This window comes from Anser brachyrhynchus (genome assembly GCF_964034855.1).
Source record: "Anser brachyrhynchus genome assembly, chromosome: 23".
Lineage (NCBI taxonomy): Eukaryota > Metazoa > Chordata > Aves > Anseriformes > Anatidae > Anser > Anser brachyrhynchus.
In genome coordinates, this window is record NC_137716.1 from 2,759,962 (window position 1) to 2,777,129 (window position 17,168).

Consider the following 17,168-nt stretch of genomic DNA (forward strand, 5'->3'; position numbering starts at 1 on the left):
AATATTGTACTACTTTATCTGACTATTCAGAGTTTCATCTCGGTTTTAAATATTGCACTAATATTTTCCAAATGTTGAACCTTTTCTTCTCGTTTTACTGCAGAGTGTACCACGTGCATTTCATTACCAGTAGATCGTATATATGACGCATATTATTATAATTACTTAACGTTCGTATTCCGCTCTCAGGACTGGGAAGTTAATTAGTTTTTTTCACAGTTTTGCCAGTAAGAAAATGCTACTACTACTAGATTGATGTCTCATCAGTGTTGTATTTTTACGTGTTTTGAGCACCCCGGCGGTGGTGCTGTCCCTGCTGGCGCTGAGCTCGGCACAGCCCCGGTGCTGTAGTGCCGCAGCACCGAGCCCGCAGACGGCGTGCTGCTGCTGAGGAGGAACGAAACAGCGACAACTAAACTAACTAAAATAGCGCGTACGGCAGCAGAGATTGGGGCAGAGAGCAATACCGAGATTCCTCTGCATCTCGTAATTACTACACCCGGCTGTGTACAAAACAAACTGCGGGGCCCAGTCGGTGTGATAACAAAGCAGAGAGGAACAGCCCCGCAGAGAGCAGGGAGCGGGCACTCGCTGCTTTTCGGAACCATGGTGGGCAGAAAACTTTGCATTTTGCTGTGGTTTATTTTTGACTCTTTCCGTTTCCATGCTCAGGTAGGAAACCGGTGACGGTGCCGGGGGGCGAACACCCCCGGTGTCACTGATCCCGTGCTGCCCTGCGCCGAGGACGCCCGCGGCCGTGGCGGTGTCGGGGGGAAGGAGGGAGGCCGGGCACTGCGAGCTGCAGGGGAGGGACGTGGCGGCCTCCGCAATGCATGGTGGCGGTTTTGAGGCAAAACTGCAGCTTTGGGAGGAAAAGCTGGGAAACTGGTAGCGCTTTTCAAACCAATGCAGTCCCATGCACAAGTGCATGTTCACCTCAGTTAGGGCCCTGTGGGAAGCCTTTAACGCAGAGACATTTTCACCTTAGGAACCCCCCAGTCTGGGCCCTTAACCACTTAAGTGCAAAACAGAGAAGTTTTCATTTTAATTTTTATTTTTATTTAATTAAAATGTTTGTGCTTTGGAACCAGTAACGAGGCTCTCCCACCCCACAGGGCGACAGCCGGGCACCGGGGATGAAGGGGCGGCGAGGACACGCGGGGACGGCCCCGACGATGAGGGAACGGGCGAGGGGCCGGGGCCGGGCCGGGCCGGGCCGGGCCGGGCCCAAGATGGCGGCGGCCCCCTCAGGCGGCCCCTTTGTCTGCGGCCGCCGCATTGCTGCGAAGGGCGCGAAACTGGGGCAGCGCCGCCACGCCCCCTCGGCGTGCGGGCCGCCAATGGGCGGGGCGGGGCGGGGCTTCGGGGGGCCCCAGCGGCCAATCGGCTGCCTCCACTTCCTTCCTTCTCACAGGGGCTCCCCCGGCCGACAGCCGCCGCGCTGCCGGCCAATCAGCGCCGGCATCCACGCCCCACCCCCACGTGGGAGGAAGGGGGGCGGGGGGGGACGCAGCGGTTTTGTTTTCGATCCCCCCTCCCCTCGCCGCGCGGCGGGGCCTCATGAATATTAATGAGGCGCGAGCCAATCAGGCGGTGGCGCTTTGGCGGCGCCGCTCGCCCCGCCCTGCGGCGGCGGCTCGATCTGCATATGCATGAGGGGGGCGTGGCCCCGCGCGAAGCTTTATAAGCCGCCACCCCGCCAGCCTCGGCGCTCATCGTGCTGAAGCTTTGGGGGCGCTGCGTGGATCCCGCGGCTCCGCAGCACCGGTAAGCGCCCGCCGCCGCTGTGGGCGGGCTGCGGCCGGCCCGGGGGGTCAGGGCGCTGCGGCCGGCGGTCGTGTGTGGCCGGAGCGGGCCTGGCTGGGCACAGGGCTCCGGAGCCGGGCTCCCGGCCCGGTGTGAGTGCTCTCCGCACGATCTGGGAGCCGGGCGGAGCCGTCTCGGTGGGCCCCTGAGGGGGGGAAGGGGCGCGGGGAGGGCCGCGGTGCGCCCTCGGAAACAAAATGGCGACGGGCCTCGGCCGTGCAAAATGGCGGCGGGCGGGAGGAGGGGCGGCACACTGCGCCTGCGCGGGGGGGGCGGGGCGGAAGGGGGGCGGGGGTCCCGCGGCCGGGCGGGGGTCGGCGCGGGGGGGGGGGGGGGGCTGTGGGGGCGCGCATGCGCGCTGCGGCCCCGGGCCTGACGGGGCCTCGGGGCTCTCAGGGCCTGGCGGGGCGGCCCCGGACCCTTCGGGAGGCCTCGGCCCCGGGACCGGCCCCGGCGGCTCCTCTGGGCTCCGCAGCGGTCACTCGGTGGAGCTGGGTCCGTTAAGGGCGCCAGGCTGCTGGTGGGGAGCCGAGGTTAACGCTTGAGGCGGCGGGGAAGCGTGTCTGGGCGGCGCTGAGCGCGGTGTGTTGGCTTTGCAGGTCGTGATGGCATCAGACGAGGGGAAGCTCTTTGTCGGCGGGCTGAGTTTTGACACCAATGAGCAGTCGTTGGAGCAGGTCTTCTCTAAATACGGACAGATCTCTGAAGGTAAGGCTGCAGCACCGAGTACCGCGATGGCTGGTCGGTCCCGTAGGTTGCACAGGTGCTGATGCGTGCTTCTTTCTTCCCTATTTGTAGTTGTTGTGGTGAAAGACAGAGAGACTCAAAGATCCAGAGGTTTTGGCTTTGTTACATTTGAAAACATAGACGATGCTAAAGATGCAATGATGGCCATGAATGGAAAGGTAAGGAGGCCTTGGAATTGACTTCTTTTTTACCTCGAAAGGTCATAATCGAAGCTTGGAAGGTGTGATTCTGTTCAATACTGCTTGAAAAAATGGATAAATACTAGAGTTTTAACAGCAAATAGAAAAAAAATACAGCGAAGTGTGTGTTACTGAAGTTTTGAAGTGTTGACGTATTTTTTTATCTATGCAGTTACAAAAAGAATGACAACTGTTTGAAAGTTGGTTTACTGGCATAGTTGGTTTAGCTGTGGCATTTAATAAAACCATTCTTCATAAGAACTAGCAAATTCTCGTACTGCTTAACTAGAAGTGAAGGTGTATAACTGTGAAATAGCAATCTGACTTGTGTGTTTCCTGGTTGTTAGTCTGTAGATGGACGTCAGATCAGAGTTGATCAAGCTGGAAAGTCATCTGAGAACAGATCTCGTGGATACAGAGGGGGTTCTTCTGGGGGCAGAGGCTTTTTCCGGGGCGGCAGAGGTCGGGGCCGTGGCTTCTCCAGAGGTGAGTGTGTATGAATGACTTGTACTTCTTGAAATGATGATGACATTTGTCAGAATGCTAAAGAAAAACCATAACCTGGTATCTGTTCAAGGAGGTGGAGACAGAGGCTATGGCGGAAGCAGATTTGACTCCAGAAGTGGAGGATATAATGGTTCCAGAGACTACTATAATAGCAGGTAATGCTGTCACAACTCCTACCGTGGCTCGTTGTAGTAAAGCTCTTGATGTCCATTGCCTGTTAGCCAGAAATGTCAACAGGCTGCAGAAACTGTTGAACAAGTATAAAGCATGTGATCGTTTTTTAACAGCAGGAGTCAAGGTGGCTATGGTGACAGGTCTTCAGGAGGATCCTACAGAGACAGCTATGACAGTTACGGTAAGTCTTGGTTCAAATGGGAATGATGCGTACGTTGCTGTAGGAACTCTCCTAAATCTTCTGACCCTGTTCTGAAGTCTGGAAATACTGTAAGGCTCAGTTGGACTGTGCCACTATTTCTGTTCTTGCCCGTAAGAACCAATCTGTCAGGCTTTGGACGTGGTTGTGCCATTTAAATTTCTAATTTGTAATGCATGTGTAGGAGTGCTTGGATCTAAGGCAAAGCAAGTTTTTTTTAAATACGTTCTTCGAGCTTGAGACTAAGCCAAAACTCAGAAGCCCTAACAAACTTTATTCAAGGGTGGGGGAATTCTCTTACATTGTAGCGCACTAGCTTCTGGAATAATGCAAGGGAGTAAAATGCTGGAACTTGTCTATGCTTCAGTGCCTTTACAATTGTGCCTGCTTCTTGTCCTCAGCTACACACAACGAGTAAAAATCCTTCCTGACTCAAGATCGTCCTTCCAATGGCTGTATTTATAAAGATTTTTGGAGCTTCGCTGAAATCGTTATTGTGTAGTACATCTACTTGTATTTTCACTTTTGTAGTATTATCAGTTCTAATCTTGTCAAACACAGCCTGACAGCTTCTGATATAAGATGGTCTAATTAGACTTTTCTTTAAGAAAGCTCTGCTTTCAAGTGTTTTTAATCTTTTTTGAAAGCACTTCAGATTTTATTTTATCCTTCATGATGAGCCAAGGCGTTTTTTTAAAGTTGGGGCCCCAATTCAGTTTCTTTTGAGATAGAAAGGACCTTTAATTCAATGTTCACTAGAAGCTGAACAAGCTGTGGACTTTCTTTTTTTTTTTTTAAGTGCATTACCTTCGTCTTTTGTAACATTCCTTTAGTGTAGCAAGGTAGGAATGCAGCCTGGGTACAAATTGGAAGGCAAACCACCTTGATATATCTAAAGAGAAACTCGCTTGTATGTTCAACCTGCATAACGGTATTTTTACTGTTGTAATGATGTAAATTACCCAGAAGTAGACTTGCAAACTTACCATAAAAGAGGTTCTTGAAAATGTTTATTTATATTGTCCTTTTTTACTGGAAGAAATATGCATATTCCATTGATATTGTATTTGAAGTGGTAAAGGATTCTTGTATACAGTTTTCTTTGGCTTTACGAAGCCTATTAAAAGACCGTCTGAAATGAACTCTGCTCCTGACATTTACATTTCATTGCACAACACAATCCTTGAAGACGGAGAACAGTCTATGTAGAGGATGCCAGAGGAGAGGAGAAAAGCAGTGAATAGTACAAGAGCAAACCAGATGTATTGAACAGTTGCTGGAATTTAATCTTAACCGGTCTTGCCATGTGAATTTGTCGACATATTTTCACATAAGAATAGTCGGACTTGCCTAAAGAGGCAGGCGACTGAAAGCATATACCTTAGGATGTTCTAGTACTCAAAGCCTAAGTCAGCAGAAGTTGAGGGAATGCCAGTGTTAGTGAGGATAATTGATGTTTCCTTAAAATACTGAAATACCCTGCATTGAAAAGCTGTAGTGAGGAATTAGTCCTTTAGTAACTGGACTAGTTACTAGCTTGATGGAGTGTTCAATGGTAGGTAAATTGCCGTAATTAGCTAGCTTTGTCATTGCCTTACAAGTTCTAAGAATTCTTTGCTAGCATATGGAAACTGCAGTGTCCTTGGAGAAAAGAAGTGTTGTGCCTCCAACAGAAACCTCTGAGACGAAAGCTGCTCTCTTGGCTAGTTCATATGTGGAAATAGTCCTGTAATTCGAGGTAACTCCTTTTGCTCATGTCCGCATCCTTCCTCTTGTTGAGAGCTCATTTGAAAGTCTAATGTACCTGTGAAATATTCCTTTGACAATTTTGGTCAACTGATGGAAAAATTTTAACCCATGCCGTATGCAACCTTTGGCTTGTGGCACAACTTCAGTTCCACAGATCAGAGTTGGGCATGCAGTCATGTCTTGCTAGTAGGTATGGAAGCAAGATGGGAAACAGAATTCCCTGACTTGATATGTGTTCATCTATTGAGACTCTTTCTAGACTTCATTAAGTTGCTCACTTTAATTGTAGCTTTCTTTGCCATCCTACTTGTTGCCATTAACTTTTTCCCATAGCCCACACTTCCTAAGCAGCCATGTCAAAGTGGTTAACTCTCTGCTTAGGGATCAAATGATACATTGGCTGGCATATCAAAGGCATCAGCCAGCCCTGGAACAGTTTTCCCAGACTGTGCTTCTGTGATGTGATGGGTTCAGCGAATGGCTTGTGAAACCCTCGTATATGATGTGACTTGTGTTGGGGGAGGTGGGTGGCGATGTAAAGTCTCTGCTTTATATTATTATTAATGCACCTTTGCTTTGGCAGGCTGAAGAGAAGATGGACGCTCACCACGGACGCTGAGTGGGGATTCTGAGCAAGGAGAGCGTTCCTTCCAGGGAAGCAGGACCAAGATGCGGGTTTGGCAGCCAGGTAGCATCTCATTTCTGTCTGACCTTCATCCCAGGAGTTTTTCCTGAACCAAAAGATTTGGCTCTTACTTTTTAACAGTACTATTCTTTAAGTGGCAAAATCTGCCTTCAGTAGCTTCAAGATGAAAATGTACATAGACCCTGCCTTTAAAATTCACTGTCTTAATTTTATTTCAGCAATGAACTGCATCAGGGAAGACCAAGAAGGACAACCTTAGACTGGAGTGGCGATGAAGAGCTTTAAGCGGTGTTGTTACTGATTTTTTATGTAGGTCAATGGATCGAGGATTTAAGCCAATTGAGCTAGAATAAAATACTGGAATGTGGAAAAAAATGAATCTTTGTAGTACTTTTGTGGGGGGAAAAAAGATGAATATTAGCTTGTGGCCAAGGCATACAAGAAAAATTTAGTTATTTGTTGTGTATTGCCCAGCTAAAGCTACAAAAAATGTTTGGGGGGGGGGGGGGAGGTGGACAAGAGGGTAGGTAAGGTAGCCTGTCTGTAAGGTCAACTTTGAGGAAGAATTTAAATTGTATTGTTGTAACCTTGAATTAAGTGGCCTAATTACATTGTTAGTGCATCTGTAAAAACTTCAGTAGTGAAGCGGCTACATCTGAAGGGAGCTATCAGATAGTATTTACATAAACGATGAATATTGTTTGTGCAGAAGAGAAGCTGCTTCTGCCAGTTGAGGAATGCTTGAAATGGTAACGAATGCAGAAGTCTAATTAGCACTTGAATGCTAAAAGCCATTTTGAGCTTGGATAAGGAATGATTTCTTCCCATACACGTTAGTGCAATTAAAACTATTTTGCTTACAAAAATTGAAATGTGATATTTCTGCTACTTGTACAAGTGACTGTATGTTTTTAAAATTCCACGCATTTCAGTTCTCAGATGGCACGTGAGATTCACCTGCCTGCAACTGCTGTTTGGTCTTTGAGTAGTTGATTCAAGGTGAAGCTGCTTTAGGATTCCCGTATTGATGAAGTGGGTATTTGTAACTCTGCTTTTGAGTTTTAGCTTTAAAGCTAAAGCTTTACCTTTTGGGTTTTAGGATCACATAGGGTAAGATGGAAAAAAAAAAAAAGGTTCCAGTTGAGGGTGGTGTAATTACATCGTGCAGAGTTACCTGATCCGAGTCATTCCTTAAAAGGTATTAATACAGCAGCCCCCTTTTGGAAGTGGGGGGAAAATGATAGCAAATGCTTTCCAAAGGCTTTTAGGGCACGATAGCATTTCCACGATCTTTCCAGAAGTGGAGTTGTGCTCTGTAGATAACCAAATAGTAAGTGCTTCCACCAGTCTAATGCCAGGAAAGTGCCCAGTATGGAGCAGGGTAATCAAGCTGCTTGGATGGGTGTCAATAAGAAATCTGACTCGTAACAGCTGGCAAGTTTTAAAATACTGCATGTAGCTACTTCAGTACCAAAACATTTCTCTGTGTCTAAAGAGGAGATACATAATTAGACCAATTTCTGCTAGTGCCTGTGAATCGGAAATTCAGCCACAGATCAAATGTGCGTAAGCCACCAATTGGAGAATCTGCAATTCTGTGTGGACTTCTTTACTCTGGAACAGAATGGCTAATAAAAATACTGCCATCTACTCACGTTAGCAGATGTTGCCTTTTATTTGCAATGGCTATTGTATTTTGCCAAGAGTAGTGCAGGAGTTAAAACACTTGTTTGTTTAATTAAGGTACTGTATTGCAATTTCATTAACTGCTGCAGTTTGGGTTTCTCTACCTTGCATCAAAGCAAACTGCCCTTTTCTTCCTCTTCTGTATGCATGCAATAACTTAATTTTACCTACTTGCTACCAAGTCTATGAAGTCAGATGAGTGCTGGTTGCTGAATTCCTTCAGTTGTCCTTGACTCATTTCTTGCATGCTTCAAGTTACAAACTTTTTTTCCCTGAGTAGTGGAGGATGTTTTCCGATACATCACACTGTAACCCAAACTGTCCTTAAAAAATTTTTGCCCTTCAGGCTGTCATCCTCGAAATGCTAGACCTGTGTCTTGCCGTGCTACACAGCAGAGCGGAAGCGGCTTAGATTACTTTTTCCACTCCTGCCCTGGGCTGACTGATGGCTGGCACAGGGCTCCTGCTCCAGAATGAATGCTGCGTTCCTAAGAGACCCGCTGCCACTGTAACCACGCTCAATTGGTTCAAACTGAATTGATGCAGGTGCCTGATTCTCATGAAAAATGAGGTCTCATTCTTGCTTAAATCCTCGAAATGTGGCAGCTCAATAAGGAGGATTTATACTGATGGAAAGGCTGACAGCTGTGAATGCATCTCTGGCAGCTTTGCGGAGAATGAGGCAGGAGACTGCAATGTGGTAGCTGGACAAAGCACTAAGAGGGTTTCTGGTTCTCTTTGCTACTGTCCTGCCTACCTTTGTGTTAAAAGAACAAATTTGATTGCTTTATCCTGCTTTTTTTCCCCCCAACCCTCCATCTTTTAACAGCTGCTTCTCTGGCTGTTGGTTATGCTAAGTCCCACTTGAAGAATAGTCTTTTAAGCAGTGTATTATGCAAAAAAGAAGTCTGCTCGTACAGCCTAAGTGCCTGAAGAAATTATGCAGCTGTGGGTATTGAGCCTGGTAACAATTACTGCCGTGGTATTTGAAGGGCAGGATTGATTGTGTGTTCTCCAGTCCGCAGTGTAAAGCCTGGCTATTAAGGAAGGTTGTAGCTGCTTGCCAGCACATGGACCTACCGAGGCGTCTGCCTTCTGTTGTTGCTTGAATTAGCTCTGCAGAGCAGACAGGTGTGATGGAGGCCAGACACTTAGCTGGTACAAATAAGCTAAATTAACGGGTAACTCTAGTTTTAAAAACTTGCTCTTATTAAGAAGTGTTCTTTCTTGCCGGGGACTCCCAGGCACAAAGGAATTCAGTGGGAATTCAGCGTGTAGGGTTTGCTGCCCTACTACGGACATCACAGTTTTCCATCGCAATTTCCTGTGCAGTGATAAGGGTCTACAAGAGCCCTGGGGGCGTTCTGTTCATGCAGAATGGGAATGATGATGAAGCCTACTTCCTGAAATCTACTTTTTTTAACCTTTTTCCAATTATCTAAATGAGCAGTGCTTCCAGTTAAATCCGCTGATACATTTTTGGGGGCTGTATCTGGTAATTTTTAATTTGCACTTTGTATGTTAATGGAGGATGATATTAAATATAGGACTGAGGGTGTGAGAAACTTTGGCTGATTTTAAATAATAACGCAGTCAGGTGAATTTTAAACAAGTTCAATCTGGAAATACTTACAAAACATCTGAAAGACCGTATGTTCCTATATAGGTTGCCTAGATGCTTAAACACAAGCAAAAATAATTATAGGTGTAAAAACAGGCCTAGTTTGAGATGTTGTTATTTCGGCATCACTAATTACAGCGCTGCATTAATGATTTGTTGCTGGGATGGGTTTGGGCTGTGCCTGGGGATAGCTAGCTGCAGGGGCTGAATGCAAAATGCAGCTGTGATCTCCAGACCGTGCTTGGGTGCCGTGGGGCTGCTGTGACACCTACTGGTGTGAGCTGAGAGGGGTGACCCACGTCCAGGCCGAAATTGTTTGGTTATTTTTGTACAAGTCTGATACGCCCAGACAGCTCAGGCCTTTCCCCAAAAGGACGATGCTTTGGGGCGGTTTATAAACCACCTGGGGCATTGGAGCTCTTGTGCTGTGGTTTTAAATGTTCACCTCTGTGAGAGCTGGGCAATTTGGAAGAAAGGTTTGCTGCGTGCGTTTGCTGCGAGTTGCTCGCTGTCCCCCACCAAGTGCACGCCCCAGGATGGTGCCAAGGGCTCCCATCAAGGCCGAGGGGACGGTCGGTGATATCCTGCGGGCCCTCATCCGCAGTTCTGCAGGGCACGAGGGGCTGCGGCTGCCCTGACTGCGTGAGGGGAGAAAGTGGAGCAGAGGCCCTGAGGCTGGGGTTTGTGTGGTGAAGAGAAATGGCAGCTCTGAGGAGAAACGGCACCCCTGGGCGAAGGAGTCGTGCCGCGAGGGGGGAAATGGCGGCCCTCAGGAGGTCGGGGTGGCTCTGGGGGGGAAATGGCGCCGGTGGCCTCAGGCTGTGAGGGCCGCAGTGGCGGTAGTGGGACACGAAGGGCAGCCTCCGCAGCGCCCCGCTGAGCCCAGCCCCATGCAGGGAGCCTCACACCGGCCCAGGGCCCCGCGGAACGGCGCTGCCCCGGAACGCCGCATGCGGCTCCGCCGGGCCCGGACGGTGCCTGCACTGCACAGCACGGGCCCGCCGCCTTCCTGCGCCTGCCCCGCCGCAGCACCACTCCGAGCCGCCCGGCCATGCTGCGGCCGGAGCCCCGCTGCCTCCTCCTCATCCTCCTCCTGCTGCTGCTGCACAGCTGGGCCGCCACCCCGACCGCCCCGGTCCCGCTCAATGCCACGGAGGTGCCGCCGCGGGCGGCTGCCGGTAACGGGACGCGGCCAGGGCTGGGGCCGCTGCCCGGGTTGGGGCTGCCGGTGCTGAAGCGGGCCCTGTACGTGCTCAGCGCCCTGTCCGCGCTGGCTGCGTTCTACTTCCTCCTGCGGGCAGTCCGGTGAGTGCGGGCCCCATCCCAGTACCCGGTTTGCCCCGTCCCGGTACCCAGTTTGTCCCGTCCCAGTGCCTGGTTTGCCCCCCCATGGCCAAGTTGTGTCCATTTGTCCTCTCTCCCCTCCCTCCGCCAGGCCAGGAGCTGCGCGGAGGCATTTCACTATGGCAGGGGAAACAGCCCCGTACATTCATGCCACTATTAATTAATGATAAAAAGCCTCCCGGTCCCGTTTGTTGCGCCCATGCAGCTGTAAGGCCCCGTCTCTGTGTGAACCCGTTGCGCTGCAGGTGACGGAGCACTCACTCTGCCATCTGTGTGCCCTCAGCTCTAGATCAGAGGGACCCAGAGAGCTCAAAACTAATTTCAGGTTGAAGAAGCCGCAGCGGAAGAAATACGGCCTTCTGTCAAATTACGACGAGAACATAGAGATGGCTTCGCTCGACAGTGACGAGGAAACAGTGTTTGAAACACGGAATCTGAGGCGGTGAGCGGGTGTTTCCTATGCTTCTCTTTTCCTCACGAGAAACTAACAGAATCCTTTCCTAAGGGGTGGAAGCTTTGGCACAGATCGTGTCATCAGCTCTGCATAAATGAATCTGCTGCGTGTGGTCTTTCTGTGGCAGCACGTGGACTTTATTTTGCCTTTCTTCATCTCCTGACCAGCACCCTGAAGAGCACCAGTCCTGGTCTCGCAGACGGTCGGTGTTTGGGGCACCGCGTTGTGCTGTGTGCTCAGCAGGCCAGCAGGAGGGACGGACATCCCTCGTGGCCCAGTCTGAGGCTCCCTGCACTGGCTTGGAAATAAAGCTGTCTGTTTCTCAAGCGGGCAAATTGCTCCCAAGTCAAGTCGCAGCTAAATTCATGGTCCTGTTGAGGCATCCATTCCTGCTTTCATAGCAATGTGCTTTCATTCCCTGGGTCATGTGAGTTTGATTTCTCTGGAGAATATTCTATTAAAGCTAGGCATGGCTTGCTTCTGGCCTCTCAGCTCCCCCAGCTCTTTTGAGGTTGCTAATGATCTGTCAAGTTGTATGTGCTCACTCTGATGCTGGGTGTTGTGTTTTTTTGTTTCTTTTTTTCCAGATGATTTGGGACCAGTGGCACCAACTGCAAAGACTGCCCACGGGGGTGCAAGTCCACCAGTGGAATCACCTTACCAACGCTCAAGTTTTATTTTTTTATAATTGCTTATAATGACTATTAAAAGCACAAACACTTTGGTAGCTGGGGCAGGGGAAAGGGGACCAAACCTGTTTCCTTTATACATGTTTCTGGGGAAAGGTGGAGCTGCAAGCTAAAGGATGCTACACTGAGTGCTGCCAACTGCACAGGGAGACAGTAAGGAAAATGTGGCTCCTGGATGAATCCTCAGCGTTTGAAATCTAATGGTTCTGGACTCAAGTGCTGCAGCTGTGTCTGCTGGCCTATCGGTACTTGAAAGGTGCTCATATCCCTCTCTCTCCTGACCGTGGCAGTCAGCTTGAAGCATCAGGCAAGTGGGTTCCTTCTGTAGGCTGATCCTCTTTCCTTCATGCAATATCAGGTGACCTCTTTAGTAAGCATCTCTGTAATCAGCTCTGCATCTAATGGTGGAGTTGGGAGAGCTTTTGTTGTCTTTTATACCAGTGTTGGGCATGGATAGCTGGATAGTCTCCTTAGTTCAGATAGAATAGTATGGGGAAAGAGCTGTGAGTTAAATGCATTGACGTTCGTGTAGTTGCAGCATTAGCTGTTACACCTGATAGTCCAGGTCGTTACATGGGTTTACAGAGCAAAGATGTTTACAAATGAGACGTGCCACTTGGCCCGAAGGAGTGTTTCTCCAGGAGTTACTGGCTGTGTGGCCTGTGGGGCTGTGAGCGTTCAGGCTGCTCTGCCCAGCTGCAAGTCAAGGGGGCTGCAATGGTGCTTTCACCGAAGAAATGTGTAACATCTACCGAGCTTCTGGATTTTGAGCTGCTGGCTCTGTCTGAGGTCAGCCCAGCAAGCTGGAGGGTTCCTGTGCATTGTGTCGATATCATAATCCTTACAATGTCGGACCAAAGGTGGCTGTGTTAGAATGTCTTTGTTAGGTGGACCTACTGCTAAAATGGTGAAAACTGCTTGCAAAGCGCTTCTGTTCACAGCACATTTCAGCCAGGAAGGGAGGGTCGTTCCTTGGAAAGCTCTGGGCAGTGCAGACCTGTGTCCTTAAGTTCTTCTTCCACCCAAAATTGGTAGTGCCTTTGTTAGGAGATCCCAAGGGAAGTTACCCTGCGGGCCAGGGATTTCCCTCCCTAAGAGGGGCAGCCTTAAGGCTAAGGGCTTTACCTTTACGGTGAAGATTGAGAATGTCTGAAGTAATGGCTCCTTTCTTTTGGTTAGCAAATCCTCTAGATAAGGGGACAAAACCTATGCTTAACAGAAAGAGTGGGGCAGAAGGGTACCTTTATCAGGTAGCAATGACAGATGGTTTTGCTGCGGTTACCTGGGAGCTCGGGGTCTGGCTGCTGCACCGAAATCCCTCGTGAGGCGCTTGGTGGAGCGGTGTGGTCCTGGTGCTCACCCGTGCGAGGGGCAGCCTTTCTCAGAGGTTTCCTGGAGAAATGTCACCCTAGGTGCTGGCAGCTCCGACTTGCACACAGGCGAAAGATTTTTAAATATATATATATTTTTAGTAATGCTGTCATGTGAACACCGCACTTGGATGTGCCCTAATTTCATATCATTTATATCCTTTCATGCCTCTTTTAGGTACTTTCTGCTTGTTTAGCTGATGCAGAGATGAAAGCCTTTGCTGCGTTCCTCGGTGAGGATAGCGGTAATAGCTAGATCTGGCCGTTGCTGCCCCTTGGGTGATCAGAGAGCTGATTTGTTTGATTCATGGTAGTGTAGCTTCCTTGATCCTCTGCAGCCTGGCAGGTCTATGAACATGCTGATAACTTTCTTTGGCTCTTCAATTCCCTTTACAAAGTTGTTTCTCTGTTGCATTGTGCACAAGCCAGGTAAGCCCGACTCTTTCAGTCCGCTGACATGCCCCGGCACAGCGTTTTGACTGACGCGTTCATTGGTCTTTCTTTAGCGGAGGTGATTTACTTGATCATTCTCTAGGCTCTGCTCTTCATTGGACAGATGGGTTTAGCAATTTATAAGTTTCCTTTCCTTGCAGGAGGGAATGATTTTTTAATGTTAACAGTTTGAATGATTTTGATCAAAGAGAGGACCTCAAGCCGTAGGTCCTGTCATGAAAATAATTTTGATAGAATTTGATTTTGCTGTAGTAGGTGTTTGGAATGTGAGCAGGGAAAGATGCAGAGGGATGCAGCTAGAGTGTGTAATGAGGTCCCTATTCTTGTGCTGTACAGGCAAGTGATGATTAAGTTGAAGGCCCAGAGGGTGTGCTGGCCCGACACCTATGTACCACGTACATATTTTCAGAAGCCCTTCTGCTGGCCCTCTTTAAAGGAGAGAGTTTCATCATCTGGAAAATGAAAAAGTGATTCTGGAGCTGCAATGTCAGATTGCTGTCACTTTTAATCTGAAGCTGTTCTGGCTAGAGACGAGTTTGAGCCGCAGTCCATGGCCATGGGTGGCGATTTCCACTTTCTGCTGAGCCACCCTGCGTCTCGGGAGCAGTCTGTAGCCTGGAGTTGCTCCTCACAGGCCACAACTTTACAATCCCGCTCCGTTTGATGTGGAGTAGCTCCAAATCATTGTTAAAGGCATCGTATAAGAGGAGAAAACAAAGATGCTAGTTACAGATCTGAGACTCCTTCAAGTACAAATGTATCAGCACAGCTCAGCTGTGTGATTATGTATGTATGAGCAAAAGCTCAGCACAGCTTTACTGATCTCTGCTTCTCCTGGACAAATAAACTGGAGCTACTGCAGCAGCCACTTGTCACAGAGGTAGAAGAGCACACCCATGGTACGTGGCCAGTGCAGGCTTTGGGGGGCCTTGCTATAACTGTGGCTTTTAAGCCTTGCATTTTGTTTTCCTAATATGAGAGCAGTTCAGTAGTTGCTTCAGCTGCAGCTTTAGTTACTCGACGTGTGATATCCATGTTGGTAGCCTTTGCAGCGGTTAGAACTCGTAGTAGTTTTTCAGAATAGGTTTGAATACACAGATGCAAACAGACGCACGTGTGCGCTGAGCCAGGTGCATGTGAGGCGGCTCCGTCCTGGAGCTGAGCGGCATCAGCGCGGCGCTGTGCTCGTGCGTGCGCCTGTCCCCGGGCAGGCTGATCCCTCGCCAGCTGCTGCCGCGCTTTCTTTCTCTGGAACAAATTGGGATGTTCGTGGGAGGTGCTGTGGGCTCCGGCAGCCCATTCCTGCTGGTCTGTGCAGAGCTCCTGCCAGTCTGTGCCAAAAAAAAAAAGCGAAGGGACCAAGGCTGTCGGAGCCGATGGGAGCAGGGTGGCGAGGACCAAGGGTGGAGCGCGCGGTGCCCTGCGATGCTGCGCGGTCACCGGCCTGCGTGTCTCACAGGTGACTGCTGTGGAGTTTGCTCGAAACAATCACTGTTGTTTAAGCCAAAGCCTAATTTCTAAAGTTTACATAATTGCCTCTCTGATCTTCTCGGAGGGCTGTATCGAATCCTCTCCCGTTGGTGTTGAGCTGCTAGGCAAATCGACTGGACCGTCTGCTGAGGTTAATGAGGTTGACTGAGAGCGATATGAGCATCGGGTCTCTATTGTTAACAACGTTCTTCTGTTTTGTTTCGTTCCTACATGTGACTGGAATGGGATCTGCAGCATTAACGTGCTGGGAGATGGACCTGTGGTATGAGCAGATTGCCAAGAAGTCAATAAAACAGCACTTGAGTGCATTGTGTTGTCTGTGCTCTCAGAAATGAGGAGTTAGTCTTTCACCCTCCTGCTTGAATTGTTGATTTATTTTTAAATAGCAACCAGTCCTGTATTGATTGATTGTTTTACTTTCCTTTTGTTTACAGCGTCCCCCCTCCTTTGTATCTCGGAACAAATGAAATAAATCGTTCTGTTTCACCCGACTCCTCCGTTGCAGCGTGCCTGGCAGCCAGCGTTTGGGATTGTTCTGCGGGGCTGCCTCACGTGCCTGGCTTGCTGCTGAGCCCATGGGATGGAGCCTTTTTGGAGCCTTTCCCTGCTCAGCTGCCCTAACCGAGCACCGTCTTGCTTTCTGCTTGGTAACAGTTACGCGCTCACCTTTTTGTGCATTATTTGTGTGTTGTTACACTTCTGTTTTTTTGCCCAGTGCTCACCTCCATTGATCATCTCAGGGTTTGTTTCCACTTTCTCAAGTTTCCTCTCTTTCCTTCCTCCCTGTTCTTACCTTAATCCCTTTTCTTGTGCAGAAGGCTAAGTGAATCCCACAGCAGAAGAGCCAAGTTTTGTTTTATTTATTGCTTTGGGAGATGGCGGGGGGGCTGTCCCCTGGCTGGGGCTCTCCTAGCTCCTCGGTGCAAAGAATTAAACTTTTAACAAAATGAAGGGCGTTCCCGGGTACTAACATCTGCTTTCCATCCATCTTACAAATGAGGGTGGCTGTGCACATTTCGGTCGTGCACATTAGTGGCACCGGAGGAAAGGGAAGCCGAGTTGCCTGCGTCTCACTCTGTCGACCTGCTTTTGGCCATGTCCCTGCGTCCTCCCTGGCTGTGCGCAGGGCACCGGTGGCCTAATGCTGGTCCTGGAGGGTGGCACAGCCAGGGGGTGAAGGGGCTTTCGTTTGCTCCGTGGTTTGACCGAACTCGTTACTGCCACAGGCTCCTGCCACGCCGTGTGCCGGGCGGGCAGAGCTGAAGGAGAAGCTGGTGAGCGGGGGAACCCTGTAGATGGCACTCGCAGACCGAGCATCCTGCGCACGGGGCGCTGCCAAGACGTGAGGCTGAGGACAACTCGCCGTGCCTTCGAGAGGCAAACCTGCCCTCGAGAGCTGCCCGGGGGCCTGAGGCAAGCGCCCGTAGGGGATGAGTCCCCTGCAAGGGAGCGGTGGGTGGCGGGGCCCTGCTCCGGGAGCTCTTAGCCTGGAGAAGGCTTCTCCCAGCTGCGGGTGCTGCTCTCCCCACACCTCTATCCCAGCCGTTTTTCACCCTGTTACTACTTGTCTGCAAGGGCTTTTTGTGATTCTGGGACAGCCAAACTTTAAAGATGCCCTCATTTGGTTGAATTAACCCGTAGGCTCGGTACCGCCAGGACGAGGCTTGTCTGGAGCTGTCCGGGGCTGGTCCAAGGCTTGGCACCCACCCGGCAGGACCAGAGCCCCCCCCCCGAGCCCGCTCCCCCGCTTCACGCCTGCAAACGCCTGCAGCGAGCGCTGCACGGACTTGTGCCGCAGCAGCGCCCTTTGGCACGCACGTGGCTCTCCCTGGGGAGCGTGCTGCGCAAAATTAAGTGCAGTGCTTAATGAACTTACGGAGAGCGTTTATCAGGGCAGCGGTTCGGGCAGGACAGCTTCGTGGCTTTAAAACCACGTGGGCTTAAAACTGTGCGGGGCGCTGCGGAGGAGCGAGCTGCAAGGGGAGGCAAATAAAATGCTCCTTCGTTTTCAGGCGGAGGGGGGTGGTAGCTCTAATTAGCACTAATAGGGCTA

At 50.0% G+C, this 17,168-nt stretch overlaps 2 protein-coding genes across 9 annotated transcripts; both read left to right on the plus strand.

The window, feature by feature from the left end:
* Positions 1–1,610: 1,610 nt before the first annotated feature.
* On the plus strand, positions 1,611–6,382 carry CIRBP (cold inducible RNA binding protein). Of its 5 annotated transcripts, none has more exons than XR_013941628.1 (8): positions 1,611–1,767; positions 2,406–2,514; positions 2,605–2,711; positions 3,080–3,218; positions 3,310–3,394; positions 3,527–3,594; positions 5,945–6,049; positions 6,226–6,382. XR_013941628.1 is itself a non-coding variant. In XM_080565852.1 (7 exons), the coding sequence occupies exons 2-7, from the start codon at positions 2,412–2,414 to the stop codon at positions 4,028–4,030; spliced, it is 519 nt and encodes a 172-aa protein (XP_080421978.1). In that variant the 5' UTR covers positions 1,611–1,767; positions 2,406–2,411; the 3' UTR covers positions 4,031–4,754. The 5 variants fall into 5 exon arrangements, 3 of the variants coding, with proteins under 3 accessions (XP_080421978.1, XP_080421979.1, XP_080421977.1); XR_013941629.1 differs by having other exon boundaries at positions 3,530–3,594; XM_080565852.1 differs by lacking the exons at positions 5,945–6,049; positions 6,226–6,382 and adding an exon at positions 4,014–4,754.
* A 3,507-nt stretch (positions 6,383–9,889) lies between these two features.
* Positions 9,890–15,606, plus strand: FAM174C (family with sequence similarity 174 member C). Of its 4 annotated transcripts, none has more exons than XM_080565856.1 (3): positions 9,890–10,619; positions 10,942–11,108; positions 11,700–15,606. In XM_080565856.1, exons 1-2 carry the CDS (start codon positions 10,366–10,368, stop codon positions 11,102–11,104), a joined length of 417 nt encoding a protein of 138 aa, XP_080421982.1. In that variant the 5' UTR covers positions 9,890–10,365; the 3' UTR covers positions 11,105–11,108; positions 11,700–15,606. The 4 variants fall into 4 exon arrangements, with proteins under 4 accessions (XP_080421982.1, XP_080421981.1, XP_080421984.1 ...); XM_080565855.1 differs by having other exon boundaries at positions 9,931–10,619; positions 10,942–11,100; XM_080565858.1 differs by having other exon boundaries at positions 9,965–10,619; positions 10,984–11,108.
* Positions 15,607–17,168: the final 1,562 nt, after the last annotated feature.